Raw genomic sequence first — 22,096 nt, 5'->3', positions numbered from 1 at the left:
TGTGGTAGCCACGCCGGGACGATTACCAGGTAACTACAGAGGGGGTGGCTAGCGGAACCACATGGCGCCACACAGTTCTGCGATTGTCAGGCCCACACAGCGTGGTTTCGCTAACTGCCACCCCCACCCACCCCTCATAGTTACCCTAGCCACCTTTTCCCCAAGTGTGTCTGAACAGGGCCCTTGTGAGTTTTTGGCAGAGGTGAAACTTGAACTAAAGGTTTCTTGATGTATAGTTCAGCATCTTATCTGCTGTGCTACCCCAGCTCTCCCATAGCCAAAAAGTGTTCACAATCGGTGGAAAAGGAACTAGTTTCGACATCTAGGAAACTCAAAACTGTGAGTAAAGTGTACAGGATTTTGATGCCCAATCTCTTTGAATTTGCAAAGGCAATCTGATACAATATATACAAATGTGCCTCCCTCCCTCCTCCAGACAATTGCAATGTGTTGTATGCTGATCCAAAATAGATTATTAACATGATTACTAACCTGGACTGGGCGCTTTGACTATATCACGCCTGTGCTTTATCAGCTGAAATGGCTCCAAATCTGTTCCCAGACCCAATTTAACGTGCTCGCTTTAAAGCCCTAAATGGCTTGGGGAGGTTACTGGAAAGATCACCTTCTCCCATATGTACCTACAAAAACCTTAAGATCTTCTTCAGAGGCCCTGCTCTGAGCATCCCAACCGAGTAACTACCAAGGAAAGGGCCGCTTTAGTAGGGCCTCCCACTATGAAACAATGTCCCCAGACAGGTTCATCTAGCACCATCCTTGTGGGCTTTGGGGCATCAGGTAAAGACTTTTCTGTAAACCCAGGCCTTTTAAATAAGTTGCACAGCCTCTCAGTGTTAAAATCTGTATTTTAATTCTGGGGTTGTTGTGTGTTTTGTTTCTTGCCGTATCTACGTTACTTCAAATTTCTGGTCTCACATTTTATTTCGCATGTAAATTCTTTTTATATTTGTTTGTTGTAAGCCAGCCAGATAACTTTATGTTATAGAGTACCATACAAACCTAGTAAATAAAGCGGGATGATAGTGCAGATACTGGATTAGCATCAGTGGGATTTTCATTTAAATTTTCAAGTAGCATTTTAAATTTGTGTTTCATCTATTGTTACCTGCTCCCAAGGCTTTCGGATGGGACAAGCAGCACAACCGAAATCAAGCAGATGTTACCCAGGAAGTTTTAGAACCATGGAGATTCTATCCTTGTTCTCATGACTAGCGTTACAGGGCAACTACTGGAGAATTCCAAGCTTCCAATAAAACATCCAATACTTCGGGCAATACCGCAAAATTATATCTAGTGTCAGGGAGTTCCACTGGCTACCCAGCTCTCAACAACAAGGATTGCCTTTGATATGCTGTTTTAATTTTGTCAAGTGTTCTTCCACTATCCCTGCAGAAGAGCAGGAGAACCGTAGCTTACCTCTGCCATGTATTAGCCGGAGTGTTTACTATAAATTTGAAAGCAGAGGCACAGAGGAACTATACAGAAATATATTTCCATTTGCTTTACAAACTGCTATGCAACCATAAAAACTTTGATCCCCGTTCTTTTTCAGAGCTTGACTCTCTTTGAACCATGTTGGAATTTTTAGGGCTGCAATCCCAGCTAAGCATACTTACTCTCCAGTAAGCCCTAATGAAAACAGAGCAAAGTAAACACACGCAGCCTCAGACAGAACAACATATGAATGAACTCTTCGCAAGACAACTATGTCTTGCAAACGCGAAAGAGATTAAGGTTTAAATCTTTTGTTTCCTCCAATGCAATTGAACTAAGCAGCCGTCCTCCAAACAAGCCCCTCGCCTGCACTAACATAAATAGCATGTTCTCAAGTTTTAAGTAGGCTTTTCACCAACTGCCTCCTTAGTTGATCCTCCTTGCTTATTTTCAATGCCATGAGAGACTTTTACACTGAGGGAGGGGAGACCCAGGAGAGACTGCTGCAGTTTGGAGTCTGAGTCCTTTCCATTCGAGAGAAGCCTATCAAAACATCCAAACAACTTTTCAAATTCAAAGCTGGAAAACACGTCCTCTCTCTTGAGAACTAGGGCAAGCTTGGAGGAGCCAATATATTCTTACCTGAACTGAAGGCTTATATATAAAACTTGTAAATAGACTACTTTTTTTTTATTTGAAGGAAAAGGAAAGTAAGGTATTAACAGAAAAGGCAGTGTTGTTAAGCTACAGCCGCCTTCCCTAACCTGGTTCCCTCCAGATGTGTTGGACTACAGGCTGGCTGGAGAGTGCTGGGAGTTGTAATCCCACACATTTGGAGGACACCAGGTTGGAGGAGGCTGAGCTACAGAACAGGGGATCTCCACAGTTTTTAAAATGCAAAAATTACAGAAACTAAAGTTAGGAAGATACGAGGAGTCTTTAGGGGGGGAAAAACCTTAAAAATACAAAGTTTTATCACATTCTTGGACAACGGCAAAACAAAATAAATGAATGTTGACTTTGGAAGTTTAAACATCATGAATCACATTTCCGCAATAATGTATGCAATGCAGAAAGCCAAATGCTGAGGAATGAAAGTTGAGACTAGTACAGGGATGGCGTGAAGAACTCCAAAAGAACCAGGATTGGAAGCGCTGACTGCGTTCACACCTAAAAGGTTTGGGACCAGGCTATGTGTAAGACTGCCCACACCCGTATGCACCTGTCCAGCCTTTGAGGTCAGCATCCAAGGTTCCACTCTCTGGTCTACCAGTGAAAGCAGCAAGGTTAGCGAGTAGTAGGGTCAGTATCTTCATCACTGTTGTCCCAGTATCTCTGGAATGCCCTCCCCAGGGAAATCCATAACACCCCCCGCCTTTCTGTTGGCCTTTAGGAAAACCCTAAAGACTTTTTTTAATCGCAGTCTGCATTTAGGTGATTTTATGGACATTATATTTAAGAACTATTTTAGCTGCTACTATTATTTTAATGCTTTTTAAATTACTATTTGAAAACTTGGGATTTTAATGTTGTATTGCATTGATTTGTTACAACTTGCCTTGGGAGGATAAACACCCTAAAAGACAGAGGTAAAAATCAATTTACTATTAATAATAATAATAATACCACCACCAAAGATCCATCTTGCACAACATCTAGTTTCCATAGCAATGTCCAGGCAAAAGCCTCTGGAAGTTCACAAACCAACCAGGAAAGGGATGTGGGTCTCTAGTACTGGAAGGTAGATCGCTTCTATTCATGAAAGCTCTGTTCAGTTATCGTAGCCAGTTACAGCTGATAAACCTACTCTCCGCTTGTCCTGCCCCCCCTCCATGCCCCCCCTCCGTGCCCCCCCCCCATTGAATTTGTCTTGGCTTCTTAGTAGGCTACCATCACGACTTAGGGTACCAAATGTCAGAAGTTATTCATGGGTCGCACAAATGACTTCCTTGTGTCTATTCTGAACCTACTGCCAGAGAACTTTGAGAGGATATGGGGGGATGGGGCAGAGCAGGAGGGGAGATCAAGATTCTTGGTCCAGTTTCTTCACACCATGCATCATTTTAGAAACCTCTATCTGGTCTACCTTAAGTCACTTTTTTTTTTCCCTAAAGAGCCCCACACATTTTAGCCTCTCCTCACATAGAAAGATACTCCTGCCCCATGATCATTTTAGTTAGTCTTTCTTGTACCGTTTTCAACACTGTGCTACCCTATGAAGTAGGGCAGAGTCTTTGCCCCAAGATGGAACTAAAACATCAAACTGGAGTTTCTGGAATAATTTAAAGCATGCTTCCGGAACTCCTGAAATGGAGGTGAGGACACAGAAAAGAACAACTTGGCAATAGTTGGAAGAACTGGAAGAGATGCTGGTTCCAACAGATGCTGGGAAATAAATTATCAGGATGGGGAGCATTGGCCATGTTCACACATTACAGTATTATTAATTATTATTAATTCAATTTCTGAGTCCCCCTATAGCTGAAGCATGGCTGGCTGGGAAATGCTGGGAGCTGTAGGACTTTTTTCTGTCTAAACATGCAAAGGATGGCACCCTAAAAAAAATTATTATTTTAAAAGCAGCAACAAAAATTCAGCATTTAAGAGATAAAGCTAAAAACAGGGAAGATTGTAAAATGCAGCAGTACACATATTAAAAAGAAAGCACGCAGCAGTTTAAAAGGCCTGAGACAATAAAAAGATATTTGCCTGACGCTGAAAAGTCAACAAAATAGGTGCCAGGTAGACCGCTCTAGGGAGTGCATTCCACAATTTGGAGGCCATCACAGAAAAAGCCCACTCACAAATAGCCGCTCCAGAATCTCAAAATTCCTGGCTCATCCTGGCTTACCGTGAATGAACTATGTGCTTGTTCATGCAGCCCATTTGCTCCTGCTCTGCTCCTCCTGTTCACGTGAGCAGGGAAATGAGGAAGGAACAGCTTCACATTACATCTGAACCTGGGACCTTAGTTTGCTGTTCCCAAACAAGACAGGATTAAAAGCCAGCAACAAGCCATGGTTTGTTGTTGGTTTACGGGTCCTGGCTTGTTGGGAGCAGCAAGCCAGGATCCCAGGTTTGGACATAATCCGAAGCTATGGCTTCCTGGTTTGTTCACGTGCTCACACAAGCAGGAGGAGCAAAGTGGGAGTCAACAGACTGCAGGCATGAACATGTAGCTTGTTCATGATAAACCAGGATTAGCCAGGAATCCTGGCTTACTGTTATGTGTGAGTGCAGTGATAACTGTTACCACAGAAACTCAAGCTCCATGCTCCCTCCCTGTGGGATGCTAAAAAAAAAAAAATTAGCTAATAAAAAGTGTGTTGTACAAAAATCATATCTGGGTACCTAGACATTGGAGGACAATTTCCAAGACGCCAGAAATCAATACACCATCTGTTATGTTTTTGACCCAATTCTTTAGAAAGGTTGCAGAATCCTAGCCACGTATAGTGACATCGGCATTTCTGAGGTATACCAGGCCAGTTTAACATTCACTTTATCTGTATAATTTATTTTATTTGCAGTATTTAAAGGCCGACTCAGGGCAACTCGCAAGAAGAAATAAAGTACTGTAAACTGAACAATAAAAACAATAGAAAGCTAGATACAGCATAAAAACACAAGTTGCAGCATAACAAAGATTAAAGCTGAAACAGATTTAAAAGCCTGGGTATTAGATAATTATTGTCTTTACCAGCCATCCCCAAACCAGTGCCCTCCAGATGTTTTGGAGGACCATTGGCCATGCTGGCTGGGGCTGATGGGAGTTGCAGTACAAAACTTCTGGAGGGCACCAGGTTGGGGAAGGCTGGTACAACAACATACAACTTGCCAAAAAACCCTAACCAATTTTTCCAGAACAGAGAGTAAATACATTCGTCCTCCAGGCATCTTTTGCTAAGGTAACATCGTCCACCACAGTTGTCCCCAACCTCAGGCCCTCCAGGTGTGTTGGACTACAACTCCATCACCCCTGGCCCCAGCCAGCAGGGCGATTGGTCATGCCTTTCACCTGTTAGTCCCCAGCAATTGGTACTGAGAAATTTCCTGCCTCTGAAGAAGGAGATTGCACCAGGAGGACCAACCTCCACAACTTTTCTGAGATGAGAGGTGCTGCATCTCAGAAACTTCGTCACAGCGGTGCAGGACCTTCTGCACATGGACAGAGTTACCGTCTGTTGTTTTACATGTCCTAAGGCCGTGTACATTCAGAAACAAGTCCTTGAACAAGAGGTAGGGGTGCTTCTGAGCTCAGAGGACGCAGAGGCAAGCTTTGGATAAAATTAAGCAATGAAAAATAGAAAGGCCTGTGCTGTCAACACAGCCTAAAATGCAACTTGTCACTACAAGATTCTCTCAATATCAATAAGGCCTACCTTCACTTGGGAGTGGTGGACTTTTGCTGCACTTTCCATGACTTATGGAAATGCCACACCAATGCTCTTGCTACCCTCATTCCAGATACTAGAACTAGTTAAATGGGGCCAGTCATTTTTGAGAATGGACTCCTGGCTGCTAGTGCAATGTTGAGGCTGCAAACCCCCAAAAGCACAAGTAGAGAAAACATAAGTGCCTGGTACCAACACTTTAAACAGTTTGGGCCCTTCCCACCGCCATCGCCGGTCCCAATGAAAATCCATAAGGAAAGCACCTCCGAATACTGCACCTAATTTGTCCTTCAAGATGAAAGAAGCTGAACTAAAATGTTTCCAATGTCAGCAGTCCCCACAAACAGAAGCTAAACTTAAGTCCATGTAAACTGTCCTTGCTCACACGCGTCCTTTGCTGCTTATTCCGCACCCACCCACCTCAACTGTCAACATTTACTTTGTAAGTTCCCTGGGGCAAGGACTTGTCTATTTTGTTATATTGCTCTGTAAAGCACATTGGCAACCCCATATATATCAAGGACGGAGAACATGTAGTCCAACAACACCCGGAGGGACCACAATGCCCATCAGCCCTAGCCAGCATAGCCAATGGTGAAGGATGATGGGAGCTGCAGTCCAACAACTGGAAGGCCACACATCCTCCCAGTGGAGACACATTTGTAGAACTTCACCTTGATTCTGGATGTGTGACCCAAAGCTCACTCACCCTCACACCCCCAACACACAACCTAAGTCCAACCCACCACAAGGTCCCAATGCACAATTTGTAAACCAGTGTGTCTGTTGGATGTTGTTACTAGACTACATTGTCCCTGACCATTGGCAATGAAAGTTGGAGTCCAACAACTTCTGGAGGGCCAGAGGACCCACCCCAAAGTCAGATGAAAGAGGGATGGGGAAGCAACTGCGGGGAGAACCAGCGGGGACAGTAGCTGTATATGCCATGGCTTTGATCAGGGTGTCCCCCAAGGGAGTCCAACTGTTCCCATTCAACCCCAGATCAGTTCTCAGCCTGGTTTCATATTCACTGTAACCAAGGCAAAGAAAAATCTTCACTCCGTCCAGAGTGCACACACAAGGAGCAAGGCTAACCCTTTCACAACTCTTTCCCCAGATGGTGAAAGCATGGGGATAGCCTGGGTGCACGTGCAGTTAATGATCACCCCAGATAGTTTTGAATATGGGGTGCAGGGAATGGTCTGAAGGCATCCAAGACTGAAGCTAACCAGCTCTGGACCTGCTCAGTTGTTTGGGTGGGAGACCATTGGGATACTGGATTTAGGCACCATAAATATTTTTAAAAGGCAATTTTTGATATGCACCCCAGGCTGAGGAGACGGCCAGCCCAACTTGCGTCAGCTAAAACCTGGCCGAAAGTTATTGGGGAAGGACTTCAGGATGGAGGCAGCAGCCCTCTGTGCTGGCCCTAAGAATAAGTGCCACAAAACAGGTACAACGATATCTAGCTTCCTGGCTGAACTTCGATCAGTAAAATGGAGGTGCAGGGTTCCGAATTGCACAAAATTCTTCATCATACCAAGCCAGAAAAAGAGCTACACTGCTCAGTAACAAGGTGAATTATGGGTGTAAATGCTTTGCAGGCCTGACTCACAAGTGTACACACCTCAAATGACAACTGTGACATCAAGCAGGGACTTGCCCATGGGAATGGCCATTAGCTACATTTTGGCACTGATCAAGATAAAAACAAACAACAGGAGAGCTGTCCATGCATTTCTATCCCACACCCTTCTTCCAAAAAGATCGGGCAGTAGAGTATAAGATGGGGTGATGCCATCTTCTCTTGAACAACATCCCGGGTGGTAGGTTAGTTGAGCGCTGGCGACGGGCCCCAAGACCGCAGGGTGGGTTTCTTGGCGCCTAGTCTCCTCAGCCCAGGTGCAACCTTCTACGTCCAACCGCTGTGCTACACCACACAGACTCTCACCTCAAAGGTGATACTTTTCACTGGAGTCCCCTCAGATGTTCGGTGGCCAGTCGGCAAGAGCAGAGCAGTAAAGGAAGGAGGCTGCATGCATGAAACAGCTCCGCGGTTGGGTAGGTCAACGCAGGAGGCGAAGGTTTTAACCAGGTGGGTGTAACGCACCAGAGGACAGGACCGGGGAGAAGGGAGAACATCCTTTGCCAGATAGACAAGAAGGAGCTGAATCTCTGAAGGGGCACATGCCCCCCCCCCCAGTTTGCTGATGGAGAGATAAGTGGGTCAGGCCCTGAAGAAAAGCGGGAGGGAGGGGAAGATCGCTACCCAAGTGTCATGTGCTTTGCTGCTGTCAAATGCAGCTTTGGGCAAGTGGCATTTAAATCTGGTTTTGCATTTCACTGGGGGGGGATTTCACACACGCACAGGCTAGAACAGCCTTCCCCAACCTCGTGCCCTGCAGATGTTTTGGACATCAACTCCCATCAGCCCCAGCCACCATGGCCAATGGTCAGGAATGCTGGGGATTGTCATCCAAAACATCTGGAGGGCACCTGGTTGGGGAAGACTGGGCAAAAACGTTCCTGCCATTCAGTAGCAGCAGCCTTCTCCGACTTTCTGGGCCACATTAACAAGCAGGGCGGCCCAAACTTTGGTGGGATCTTCCAACCGCTGCTTGTGAAAATGCTTTCGGATGCTTTGCTCACACGCACACCTGGAAAACTTTACTTTTCCTTAAGTAAGCTATTTCCAAGACAGGTCAAGGTCGCCAACTGTCAGACAAGCAGCGATTCCGGCATCTGTGAACTTTGCGGTCCCCTCCAGAGAAACATCCAGGCTAACAGGCCAATCTGTTATCCATGTTTACTAGGAAGTAAGTCCCACGGGTTTCGGTGGAACGTCTCTTACGTTCGCATGCCTCCCCCCCCCCCGGTGTTTCCCCCTGAGCCTAAAACTGAGGGAAGGGGGGGATCTGGCATGCATCTAAATCTCTGCGGGGGGGGGAGACAAGGACACAAATTGAGAGGAAGAGGCGCATCCTCCTTAGTTCTGGGCCTGTTAGAAGCTGGGTAAGCCCGAATGGAGGATTTGAATCCCCGGGCAAATATATGGGGGGCGGGTGTCTCATACACCGACACGTCCCTCACTTCTTGGCATATAAAGTCAGAAGGGGAGGGGAGAGAAGGGGGTTACCCGGAAGACAGGACTACTCACATGAAGGCGTGATAGATAAACGCCCAGCCGCGAGGTCTTTCCAGCACGTTGTAGAGGCAGTTCTGGAGGCGCCGGTAGCGCTTGTGCGACGCGGATCGGGTCCCGGAGCCCCCGCGGGGCGCCGGCAACGGCGTGCCGAGGAGCCCGAGGCGCCGGGGGCTGCTGCCGGCGGCGGGCCCCTCGCTCTTCTCCGTCTGCACGGCGGTGAGGGCCACGAACTCCTCCCGCTGGGCTTCGCCTCCCCCGGGGATCGTGGCCTGAGGCAGCGTGGCGCGCTCCCCGCCGCGAGTCCCGGCCATGGCGCTCGGAAGCCGGCGAGGGCAGGCTCACGGCGCGGGGCAGGGGCGCGCCCGAGGCCGCTCAGCCCGGCGGCGCCATGGCCCGAGCGAGGCGGGCTCCTCGGCGCGCGCGTCCGGCGAGGGCCCCACCGCTCCGGGAGCCCCCCACCCCCTTCCGCTCCGCTCAGCCCGGCAGGGCAGGGGTCGCTGTCGCCCGCCCAGGCTCCGGCGGCGGGACCGTCGCAAAGCGCCGCTCCGAGGCGCGGCCGTCGCGGGGCCAAGAGCTGGCTGCGCCCGGGCGCACGTGCGCGACCCTGGCCGAGCAGAGTTGCGCCCACTTCGTCTTGGCCAAAGCGCCCCCGCCGCGTCTTCAGGCCACCCGGGAAACCTCAGATTGCCGGCAGGGGGGTGCGGAGGAAGAAGAGAGACCGCGGAGAAGGCTGGAGGGGCTGGAGGGGCTGGGATCCCCCCCCCTTCTTCACCCGGCTCGGTCGGGGCTGCTGCTGCTCCGTCTACGCCCAAGTTTAGAAGAGTCGCAGGTTTCCCAGGGCAGGGCGCTTTGGAGAGCTGGACAGTGTCAACGGCGCCGCCGGGGGGGAAACAAGCGGCAGCGCCCGGTGGTGGTGCCGCCGCCGCCGCCGCCGCCGGCTCTTTCCCCTCCTCTTCCCTCGGCCCCTCTCCATCCTGCTGGATTTCCCACCTGCCTTTTGCTGCTCCAACTCACAGGGCATCCCCCGCCCCTCGGTCTCTCTCCGCCCCTCGTCGGCTCGCCTTTCCGACGGCGGGGCGAGTTCCTCGGCGCTCGAGGGGGAGGACGCCGAGAAGCCACGCCTTGCTGCCTCTCCAGCCCGGGGAAAAAGCGAGCGAGCCGGGCAGCCGCCGCCGCCGCCGGGCCGCTCGGCTCAGCCAGGCGCGACTTTAAGCGCGTTTTTCGATTCGAGGCCGCTGGCCGCCACCAGGACACCGGCGGAAAGAGGCGGGCCCGCCCGCGGTCCCCCGGCGTGCGGCTGTGAACACGTGCTTCCATCCTGTGCTCACTTACCTGAGTCAGCCCAATTGACTTCAGTGGGACTCTGATGTCTCGCCGCCCGTCTAGGAAGCCCACAAACAAACCACGGAGGCCGTTCTGAACCGACGGGACACTAAATAAAATACACACGAGGCTGCCAACTGACTAAAAAAGCCGATCTGGCCGGCTCCTATGCCTCCAACAGCAGCCTGATGTGGAGAAACCAGAAGGTGAAGCTTTTCTCAGCGAGAAGATAACCCAGATACAATTCACCTGGTGACATACGGCCCCGCCCCATATTGGTTTGCACCCCGGTGCAGTGGAGGCAGGGCTTGCAGGGACTCAGCTCAGGCACTTTTTCATTGGCAGGGACTCTGATGTCATCTGCCCCCCCCCCTTCAGAATTCCCTGTTCCCCCTGAGCTTAGCTGCGATCCTCACTGTGGCTGTGGGGGGAATGGATTTTCCAAGCCACAATATATTGTTCCATGTTGGAATGCGAAGTATTTGGGATGACTTGGTCTGGAAGAGGCAATTAAGACCTACTGCCTTTACCAGAGATGTGCCCTGGTGGAGATGAAAACTCCTAGACCTGGTTTGCTGATATGGATTGACACAGCTGCCTGAAATTTTTGGACTGCCCTTGGAGACTGTAACAATGAGCTCCTGCATTTCCAAATTTACCACTATACCACTGCCCCTGTGTTAATGTCTGTCTGCAGACCAGGATGCTGTGTGAGGCAGAGCTACAGGGGAGCCTGTGAAGTTGGCACCTTTACTCACCAGCTCGCACAAAAATCCTGGGGAATGGATCCAGATGAGTGTTCGCCCTATTGGGTTCAATTGCAAGATTGGTGGCAGCTGATTATTTGGGAGGAGCCGCTTTAATCCTCAAAAGGGGGGGCAATTTTCATTGGTGGGGCTAAGAAGCTGGCTTCACTCACTGAAAAGTTTTGCTTTTAGGGCAGGGGTGGGCAACCAGTCGCCCTCCACGGCTTCCGGGCGGTTGGGGGAGGGCTTAGCACTTCCAGTCAAAAGGCACTGTGCAATGCAGCTGTTCTGTCTTTCCCTCCTGAAGCTGTTGTCTGTGAAAAAAGAAAGTGGTGGGAGAAGTGGTTGGAAAACACGGGAGGGTTATCAACGGAAGAGGCTGCAGCCTTCCAGACTTCTGTTGTACAATCGCTCTGCCTCATCCACAGAATTTTACAGGGGTCCAGATGACAACAACATCCACTGTAATAATCCTCTCATGTTTTTCTCGCCGTTTCTTCCATCTTTTTCCTTACTGTGGAAAATCTGTTCAGGAAGAAAAGATGGAATCGCTGCACAAGGCCTTGTGAATGTTAGTGTTAGGATGGGACGGGCATCTTTGGGGGCTCTGGGGGCCACTTTGGGGCTGCACTCCTGGTGGTGCAGAGGCAAAAAGAAAAGGCAGCTTGCTGAATTCCAGCAGCAAACTGCAACAGAGGCTTAAAAGGGTTTTGCCCCTTTTAAGCCTCCAGCGTGGTTTGCTGCTGAAATTCAGTGGCAGACCACTGATTTTTTTTGCTGCCAGTGCACTACCAAATTTGGGCAGCCCGGCAGGGGCAGCACTAGAGGCAAGGGGTTCCGTACGTGGCCCATGGATCATGTGTGACCGACTCCTGTGCTAGGAGCCCTCTGTCTGGATCCCCTGCAAAATTCCATGTTTGAGGTAGGGCAATTGCAGGATAAAGGCCTCATTTGGAAGCCCCCCCCTGCCCCCCCATGCAATTTAGGCTGAGGAAGAGGAGGAATGACCTGCCTTCAGAGGTGCCCACCTCTTCTCCATGTTTCTGTAGTTACTCTACTCTATCTAAAGATGTAACCTTTGCTTTTCCAGCATGAGTTTAAAGCAACTTATCAACAACAGAGGCAAAGGTAAAGAAAAACGAATAATGTTTTAAAATACAAAACAAAATAAAACACTTCTCACAACAGAAATTTGTAGTGCCTGGATTGATGGCAGCTGAGGGCCAAACTACATGCAAAGCCATTCCACAACTAGCAATCGTTGGATGCCTTTTACAGAAATAAATAGTAGGTGCAGGTGTGGATGAGGATCAGGATCCTGGGGGGCAGAGAGAGATGGCTGAAGGCTTTAACCCTTTGCCCCCATAGTGGTCCCACTCTAGAACAGGCTTCCCACACTAGCTACTGAGATTGGCATGCATGGGAGTGATTCTTCCAATGAATGCTTCTCTTTTGATAGAACTAGGAGGCACAGCACCCCTCTCTCTATCTGGATTGGGACTGCAGCAGGAGGCAAAGAGTTAACCCCCTAACTTTCCTTTTGACACATGCTCACCAGGGTCCTGATCTGGATCTCTAACTTGCGTGCATGTGCGTGCGCGCACACACACACTGTTTACTTTTTAAATGCCATTCACACAGTTGCTAATTATGTGAATGACATGTTTATATTTATTGATGATTATTATTACATTTATATCTCACCTTTTTCCCTCTTGTAAAGAACCGGAGGCGGCTTACAGAGTCCTCCTCTATTCTGTTTTATCTTCACAACAGCCTACTCTGAGGTAGGTTACGCTGAGAGTCAGTGAGCTTCATGTCTTTTAGGTTGGCCCTGAAGGGAGGCCTGGCTTGACAAATGGAGGAGGCATCTTAAGGTAGAGAGAGATGAACCCCTTTCACACATGCACCATGTGTTGAGTGGGTCCTGCCTTTGCCATGCTGGGCCCCCACCTCAAAACATCCACCCAATGAGCAAGATGTGTGAAAAGGAGAACCTATACCCCCTTCACCTGACTATTGTATGCATGACTGAAGTGTGAAAAGGGCCAACGGACATATGGCTCTCAGGCCAAGTTCTGGATAAAGGCAACAAGCTATTCTCCATCTTCTCCGGCAGAGAAGCAACGGGCAGCCTCCTCTGATGGCAAGGAATTCTGCTGCATCAAGAATGATCCAGTCATATCCAATGCAGACAGGTTGTAGAATTACCTGATTCTGACCCCATCCCAGAACATGCACTGATGGAGGCAACAAGCCCAGAGCAGTGACTCCTGAAAAGAGGCAACAGGCAGCCTCTATACTGTCTGTGGGTGGCCACTTTGGGCCCTTGGGAGCTTTTAGTTATGCCCCATATTTATTCCTGCTTGGGATTTTGTTGTGCTAAGCAAATCGAAGTCAAATGGAAATACCAATAAGATCAATAGGAAATTAATTGCAACAAAACCACTAGCGAGATTAAATCTCCATTGTTTTTTTTAAGCAACATGATCTTTAACTGTTTAAATTACAGGCAGGAGAAAAAATGCAAAATGTTGGTATCAAGTGCAATAGCAGCCTAAAGCCTAGAATAAGTGGCTGAGACTACAAAGAAAAAATAATGACTGGGATCTACAGCAAAATGTTGCAGCACGAAGTGCTCCTGTTCAGGGTGCCAGCCAGCCAGCTGCACTCTTTTCCAGGCTGTTCCATTCCATTCTACCACCACTACCCCAGTTTTCACACCAGCAGTTAGTCTGCATTTTGTGGCTACTAAGCATGTTGGGGGGTGGGGGGGTCCCCACCATAGGATCCCCCTAAGGTTTGTTTGTACTTTCCCTCAAGTTCCTGGTACCTCCTTGGTGTGCATGGATGGTGATATTTTGCTACATAAGGACCCACACTCAGATAATTGATTTTGCTCTTAGTGTATAGCTGAGATGCACTGCTGAGGGCGCTGAGGACGACATCTGGTGTCAGCTGGGGGGCCTGGGGGCCACATGCAGAAGTATCTCAGCACACAGGGATGAGGAGGTTTAAACACACCCTCCCTCCCTGTGCAGTGTGACCTAGGGATTGCTGGAGGGTGAAGATGAAAGTATTGAGCAGGGGGTTGGACTTGATGGTCTTATAGGCCCCTTCCAACCCTACTATTCTATGATTCTCTCCCATCCCCCAGCGATCATCACCAAGATCACAGTTTCTCCACCTCTGCTAGTGGCAGAAAAGAAAACAGCCAACTCAGAAGCAGGGTCACTGGGGGTTGGGAGATCGCCGGGGATCACAGAGATCGGGCGGGAGGCTGTTCTCTCTGCCATTCCCCTGCCATTCCCCATGAAATTGCTGTCCTGGCCCTACACATAGCTGTTGATCAGCTGGGCTGCGGGGGGAAAGTGGATGTAGTCCTGCCAGCTTCAGGGGCTGCACAGATCGTGCACCGCTGATGTATAGGATGTAAACATCAGGATCAGTGGCAGCTCCAGGTTTCCGAGGGCCCATGGGCGAGGCACCCTCAATCGGCCTCCTCCTCGAGTGAGTCCACTGTCTCACCGCCACGGTCGCCAGCTCCTGTTGCTCCTCATCCGCGAGATCTCACCATTGCGACCGCTTGCTCGCTTGGCAGGCAGAGAGCCCGGGAGCAAGTGAGCAGCAGCCTCTACGGCTCCTCCTCACCAGCGCCACCGTTGTCTGGGCTGGAGCAAGGGGCAGATGAACTAGCAAGCTGCAGTTACAAAGAGGGGGTGCAACTCCAAGGGCCCCTTGTCAGTGGGCCCCTGCTGGGGTACGGGCCCTTGTCAGGTGCTCCACCATGCCTGCCCTTGACACCAGCCCTGATCAGAACACTGGGAGCTGGGTTTCCCTGTGGAGCTGGGGGCCTTTAACAGGGAGGCGCCAAACACCATCGCTAACCTCTAGTTACACGAGTCCCTTGGAAGGAGAGTTTAAATCAAAACTGTTTCAGAATGCAGAGACAGTAAGGGCATCTTGCTGGCCACAGCCGGAAGGGGCTGTACGGGGACATCAAAGATCATGCGCCCTCAAGTCAGGGTGTTATTGTTTTCTTGGTGAACTTTTCATACAGGAGGAACAGGAAGCCGAAGAGCTTTTCATACTTCCTGTTACACTGCTTCTCCTTCCACATTCAACACTGAAGATGTCCAGAATTCTAGCACAGAATGCTTTGTTTTTCAAAACGTTGAGGTGTGGCCACTCCCTTTGGAAAAGCGTAGTCCTGGTCCGCTGTTGTGTAATATTATTTTGACATCTTGTCTCCTAGCATTTTGCTTTGCAAATCGATACTACAGTTCGTGGAAATGCTGTGGGACAGAAAGAAGAGAAAACCCTTTACCCTTTGGAGAATGTGAACCCAGTTTCCTAAGTACGAACATGAAAAGCCACGTATTGGCTGCCTCAAGGCTTAGTGAAGGCAGCAGGCCAGGCAGAGGCCATGGTTATAGCTTCTCACATGGTCTTCTGTTTGCAGCCTAACACAGTACAGCACACTCAGCCGCTGAGTCTTACTGGTGTGAGGAAAGAAAATTGGAGATAGGTGGCTTGAGCCAGCTATACTCTACCACTGACTGGATAGCAGTCAGCAGCTGGGTTTTTTTATTTGTTCTGTTTTGCATAACAGACTCTGGTCAGATTCACTGTAGAACAGGAGTAGTAGTCGATCCGAAAAGTGTGAGCGTGACATTTCTGCAAAAGGATCCTGATGACCGACCCACAGCCACGCTTCACTCACTTCAGACTTTGACAAATACGTTCCCCACAGAAGACTCAGGGAAGTGCTCCCACTTTACACTATTAATTTCTTAACCTATTACATAAGTATGCTCCTTGCCCCTGTTTTATTAGAGTTAAATCCCCCCACATCCCTGTGGGCCACCGTCCTGGTCCAGATTGGTATGCGCAGCCCTTGTTATTTCGAGTTTTAAAATACACCGCAACTTCAAGTGACTCATTTTACATTGTCTGTAGCTTGGCTCTAAGGTAGTGGCCCTCACCATATCTCGTGGCAGTGAATTCCAAAAGCTAATTTAGGCACTTGGGGAAGTATTTATTTATTTACCTTTTTCTTTTCCTTTTTTAGCCTGCTGCTCGGCCAAGAAAGGCTCCCGGAGCAGTTTACATGCAGTCAGCAAAACAAGAGTCCCGAAGGCACAACGTGCAAGGAAAAGGGGATGGGGAGGGAAGAGGGAAAAATTAAGTAGCTTTTCAGCTGAGCTGCTGGAATGGCCCTGCTCCCTGTTTCCCTCTGTACAGCCTGCTGGAATGGCTCCTTTGGTCCGTCCTGAATCTATTGCTAATCGATTTAGGGCATAACGCTATCCAGATAGGTGGCTGCCTCCAAACTCAGAGGCGACTGCCGATCCAAAGCAGGGCAGGAGAAGCATGGAGGGGAGCGTTCCCTCCACGCTCCTCCTACCCTGCAATTTTGGCTAGACGGCTTAGGGCCAGGTTACCTGAAGGATCGCCTCCTCCCATATGTGCCTGCCCGGACCTTAAGATCACTGTCAGCGGCCCTTCTCCGTGAGCCCCTGCCAAAGGAAATGAGGCGGGTGGCTACTAGGAGGAGGGCTTTTTCTGCTGTGGCACCCCGGCTCTGGAATGAGCTCCCTAGTGAGGTTCGCCTGGCACCTACACTGTATTCCTTTCGGCGCCAGGTGAAGACCTTTTTATTTTCCCAGGCATTTTAGCATTTCAGCTTTCTAAATTTTTAGCTTTGCTGTTTTAAATCTGTATTTTAAACTCCTGCACTGCTGCTAGGTTTTATTGTGGTTGTATTGTTATATTGTGGTTTTAATGTTCTATATATTTTAAATTGTTTTATTGTGTGTTGTTTGGTTTTAATTTTTGTGAACCGCCCAGAGAGCTTCGGCTATTGGGCGGTATAGAAATTAAATAGATGGACGGACGGACGGACGGACAGACAGACAGACAGCTGATTGGTCTATCAATCTATGCTATTCAGCAGGAGGGCGGGGCGGGGGAGAAGGCTGCTGTAGGACATGCAGTCACGCCCTCAGTCACGCCCCTTTTCAGCTCCTCTTGCGAGGGCGAGCAGAAGTGGGGGGAGGTCAGTTCTCCAGGAACTGACCTTGGAGTGCGGGCTCTGAGGTCGGTTCCCAGAAAACCAGATATCCTATGGCCATCTAGCCGCTCTTTAGTGGCCATAGGATTGCTCCCTCCATTAGATGACCCACTATTATGAGAGACGGAGAAAAACCTCTCTGTACACTTTCTCCAGACTATGCTTCATTTTATAACCCTCTATCATATATAGTTTTGTGTTTTTTTTTTAACTTAGTGATGTGTTTTCTAAACTAAAAGCCCCTGAGCTGGGTGGGTGCAGGGTGCTGAGCTGCAGGGGGAGGGGGCTGAGCTCAGTGGGGGGCCAAGCTGAGCTAAGGGGGTGTCAAGATGAGTTGAGGGGGGTGTCAAGATGAGTTCAGCAGCTGTGTTTTTTTAATGTACTGTCTGCAGTGAGCTAAGGTGGCAAGAAGCAAGTGAATGTAACCTTTTTTTCAAGGTTCTACAGGCTGTTTGGGTACTAACTACAAAAACGACTTTCCTTCAGTTAGCTTTAAAGTCTGTTTCTTTTTCAGTTTCCACTGTGATGTTATTTGCGCTAGGTAAAAATCAGTGGAACACGGCTTCACTTTGAGGCAACGTTTCCGAGCACTGAGCACTTCAAATCCTGCAAACGCTATAAGCGCTGTATAAATAATAATAAAATAAAGCCATCAGCTGTAAGAGTCAGCTGGATACCTTTTTATTTATAACTTTTCTTTATTGTTTTTAAAGTTACACATAATGGATATTCTAAAATAAAGAATGCTGACCAAAAGATAGGAACTGCTACAAACAAAAAAATATTACAAGTAGAAGCTGTGATAGTTCTGCGGAGTGGCAGAGCGCGTTTCCACTTCTCAGCATGTGGCTTTGAGAGCTTTGGCTTGTCCAAGCTGTAGCACAGTGGCTGAGAGATCAGGGTGTTGAGCAATGTCGTTCCCGATGGATAGGATAGCAGGTCTCCCAACCAGAAGACCTATGAGACTGAGCCCCAGGAAGCAGAAAGAAGCTCTGCCATGAGGGATTTGGAATTTGGAGGAGGTACTCAGGAGAAACACAACCTGTTCCCCATTCTCTTATCCCATGAAAGAAAACATGAAGCACATCTATCATTCTGCTTGATCGCAGGGCAAGGAGGAGCTGCAGGTGAGAATTCTCAGAAGCAGGCCATGCATACAATAATTCTCGCATGCAGCCCCCAGCTTTGAACACAAATGCATGGGTCCTTGGAGGGGGCAGCAGCAGAGCCCCCAACATCACACCTGTGCCAGGCTGCATAAACCCTCTGGGTAGCCCTGTACAGCTGACCACGAGGGGTGGGAGGGGACCAAAGACCCTCCTCTATTTATCCTAGGGCTGGCTCTACTTCCAGGAAATGCTGGTGGTTCTGCATCGCTGCTTTAGACTTTCTTCCACTGAACTGCATTTGCCATTTGGGTGCCTATTCACCCATTTGGGAGAGATCCTTTTGGAGCTCTTTGCGGTCCACTTGGGGTTTTGTCATCCTCAACCAGTTGGCACCATCCACAAACTAGATCTCTTCACTGTAAATTCCTAAGCTTTAACTCTTCATTGAGAACCTATCCCAGGCACAGGAAAATGACAAGTTGCAGCACTGTGGCATTGACTAATCCAGATTAAATCCTGGTTTGCTCCACTTTGCCTTAGCCGCTAGAACCACTTCCCTAGTTACAGATTAATCCCAAGAGAAGTTGGGTCTACTTTCAGCATGGGCTACGGTTCCTCCAAATGCACCCTCGGGATCTAACTTTTTCAAAGCCACAAGGAACAAGAAGAATGAAAATTAAAGGCTTGTGCATTAGTGAATTATTTAATGTGTGGTTGAGGGGTCTGGCACCGGTGCCCAGGCCTAATGAGCGTCGCTGCGTTCAGAAGGCACTTAGAAACGCAGGCCATAAAAACATCAATAAGTAATACATCTGCCACCTACATTCTCCTCCCAGCAAAGGGGCTTGCTAGGACAAACTGGAGCAGAAGCAACCCGCAGGCATCCAGAACAAAAGAGACCAGTGTTGGGGCAGGCTCTGTGCCCTAGCTGCCTCGATTTACTTGGGGCAGCCCATAGTTTCTAGTCCCTCCCTGGTAGACCAGTGATCCTCTTGGTCTCTGCTTTTGTTTGTTCATTTGTTTTCATTTGTTCATTTGCCTTTTGGAGATGGCTTGTGAAAACAGTTGTCAATCTTTGCTAAAGATGTTCTGCTTCAGGGCTCAGCTCCCCCACTGAGATCTCTAGAAACTAAACATCTATGTGGGGTTGGATGCCTTTTGTCCAGGGGTGGGCAATTTGTCCCCTTCATGGATCACTGCCTTGTTGTGGCGAAGGGGCTTGCGTAACTCAGTGAAGCCATACGCTATGCTGTGCAGGGCCACCCAAGACGGACAGGTCATGGCGGAGAGTTCTGACAAAATGTGGTCCACTGGAGGAGGAAATGGCAACCCACTCCAGTATTCCTGCCAAGAAAACTCCATGGAAAACCCCATATCACAAGGAAAACCCCATATCACAAGGCTAAAAGAGATGACGCCGGAAGATGAGCCCGTCAGGTCGGAAGGTGTCCAATATACTACCGGGGAAGAGCAGAGGGCATTTCCAAGTAGCGCCAGAAAGAGTGAAGCAGCTGGGCCAAAGCCGAAAGGACACTCAGTGACCCTCCAGATGTTGTTGGACTGCAACTCCCATCATCCCGCACCACTGGCTATGCTGGCTAGGGCTGTTGGGATGTATCTCTCGGTCACCCCAACCTAGTGTCCCCCAGTTGTTTTCATAGAATCATAGAATCATAGAATCATAGAATAGTAGGGTTGGAAGGGGCCTACAAGGCCATCGAGTCCAACCCCCTGCTCAATGCAGGAATCCAAGTCAGAGCATCCCTGACAGATGGCTGTCCAACCTCATCTTGAAGGCCTCCAGTGTGGGGGAGCCCCCCACCTCCCCAGGTAATTGGTTCCATTGTCGTATTGCTCTGACACTCAGGAAGTTTTTCCTGATGTTCAGCCGGAATCTGGCTTCCTGTAACTTGAGCCCATTATTCCGTGTCCTGCACTCTGGGATGATCAAGAAGAGATCCTGGCCTTCTTCTCTGTGACAACCTTTCAAGTACTTGAATATCTCCCCTCAGTCTTCTCTTCTCAAGGCTAAACATGCCCAGTTCTTTCAGTCTCTCTTCATAGGGCTTTGTTTCCAGTCCCCTGATCATCTTTGTTGCCCTTCTTTGAACCCTCTCCAGTTTGTCTGCATCCTTCTTAAAGTGTGGTGCCCAGAACTGGACACAGTACTCCAGATGAGGCCTAACCAGTGCTGAGTAGAGGGGAACTAGTACTTCCCGGGATTTGGAAGCGATGCTTCTATGAATGCAGCCCAAAATAGCATTTGCCTTTTTTGCAGCCACATCACATTGTTGGCTCATATTCAGCTTGTGATCGACAACAATTCCAAGATCCTTCTTGCTCGTAGTGTGGTTGAGCCACGTATCCCCCATCTTGTAACTGTGCATTTGGTTTCTTTTTCCTAGGTGCAGAACTTGGCATTTGTCCCTATTAAATGCCATTCTGTTGTTTTCTGCCCAGCACTCCAGTCTATCCAGATCACTTTGAATTTTGTTTCTGTCTTCCAAAGTATTCGCTATCCCTCCCAATTTTGTGTCATCTGCAAATTTGATCAGCATTCCCTGCACCTCCTCCTCCAAGTCATTAATAAAAATGTTGGAGAGCACTGGGCCCAGGACTGAGCCCTGCGGTACCCCACTCGTTACCTCTCCCCAGCTTGAGAAGGTCCCATTGATAAGCACTCTTTGAGTCCGATTCTGTAGCCAACTGTGGATCCACCGGATCGTTGTTTCATCTAGCCCACATCGAGCTAGTTTGCTCATCAGGATATCATGGGGCACTTTGTCGAAAGCTTTGCTGAAGTCGAGGTATATGATGTCTACAGCATTCCCACGGTCTACAAGGGAGGTGACTTGATCAAAAAATGAGATCAGATTTGTCTGGCAGGACTTGTTTTTGACAAATCCATGTTGGCTTCGAGTAAGTTTTGGACTACAACTCCCATGATCCACAACTATTAGCTGTGCAAACTGGGACTGACAGGAGTTGTGGTCCACCACATCTGGAGGGCACAAGGTTGGGGAAGGCTGCTCTAGTGCAAATGTGCATGAACACTAAAGTTGTTGTGTACTGTGGAAGAAGACTTTTCCTATTGTATTGTTTTAAAGTGTATTCTTCTGATGTTTATTTTTATTTGTATTATTGTGCTGATCATACTTTATATTGATTTTTTTCTGTTATATTCATAATGGATTTCTGTAGCTGTGGGTGTAAGTCACCTCAAGGTGGGAAGCAACACATAATTAAATAATAATGATAATAATAATGTATTGCCTGCCATTTTGCACACATTTCAGGCAGCTGCAAGGTTATTGCTTGAATTGTGATAGACTGTTACCAGGCAATGAAGTTTTCTTCTTGGTTAAAGATATATTAGAACAACAACATCAGTGGTGTCTTGGCATTTAAATCAATGGAGATTAGGGCTATGGCAGAATAAATTAATTCAATTTATCATTTATTTATTCATTAATTCATTCAATGTCTATCCCGCCTTTCCACAAGAAAAATGGCACTTAAGGCAGCTAACAATAAAATCTTGATTAAAAATAAAATCTTTATTAAAACACAACATAAAAACAAATTAATTAAAAACACAATTAAAAACAAAACAATAAAAGAAATCAATAGAACCACCAATTAACACCCCCGCCCCCTTCAGCCTGAATAAAGACATCTTTGCCTGCCAGCGGAAGGACAACAGAGAGGGGGCCAACCTAGCCTCCCCCAGGAAGGAGTTCCAGAGTCTGGAAGCGGCCACCGAGAAGGCCCTTCCTTGCTTTCCCACCAAACATGCCTCTGATGGCTGCAGTACCAAGTGAGGTGTCCCCCCCAAAGCACTTAAAACCCAG

The 22,096-nt window shown here is 48.5% G+C and overlaps 1 protein-coding gene across 1 annotated transcript in view; it reads right to left on the bottom strand.

The window, feature by feature from the left end:
- KCNQ4 (potassium voltage-gated channel subfamily Q member 4) overlaps window positions 1–9,805 on the bottom strand; it is a 125,071-nt gene extending 115,266 nt beyond the window's left edge. The window contains exon 1 of the mRNA XM_084816035.1: window positions 9,007–9,805. Coding sequence (XP_084672161.1) covers window positions 9,007–9,305 — 299 coding nt within the window. The 5' untranslated portion in view covers window positions 9,306–9,805. The remainder of the gene's footprint in view (window positions 1–9,006) is intronic.
- Between the last annotated feature and the right edge of the window lie 12,291 nt (window positions 9,806–22,096).

Source organism: Heloderma suspectum, chromosome 10 (assembly GCF_057233095.1).
Source record: "Heloderma suspectum isolate Gila_16-S chromosome 10, 16-S_ref, whole genome shotgun sequence".
Classification (NCBI taxonomy): domain Eukaryota; kingdom Metazoa; phylum Chordata; class Lepidosauria; order Squamata; family Helodermatidae; genus Heloderma; species Heloderma suspectum.
This window is presented reverse-complemented; position numbering and strand designations above follow the sequence as displayed.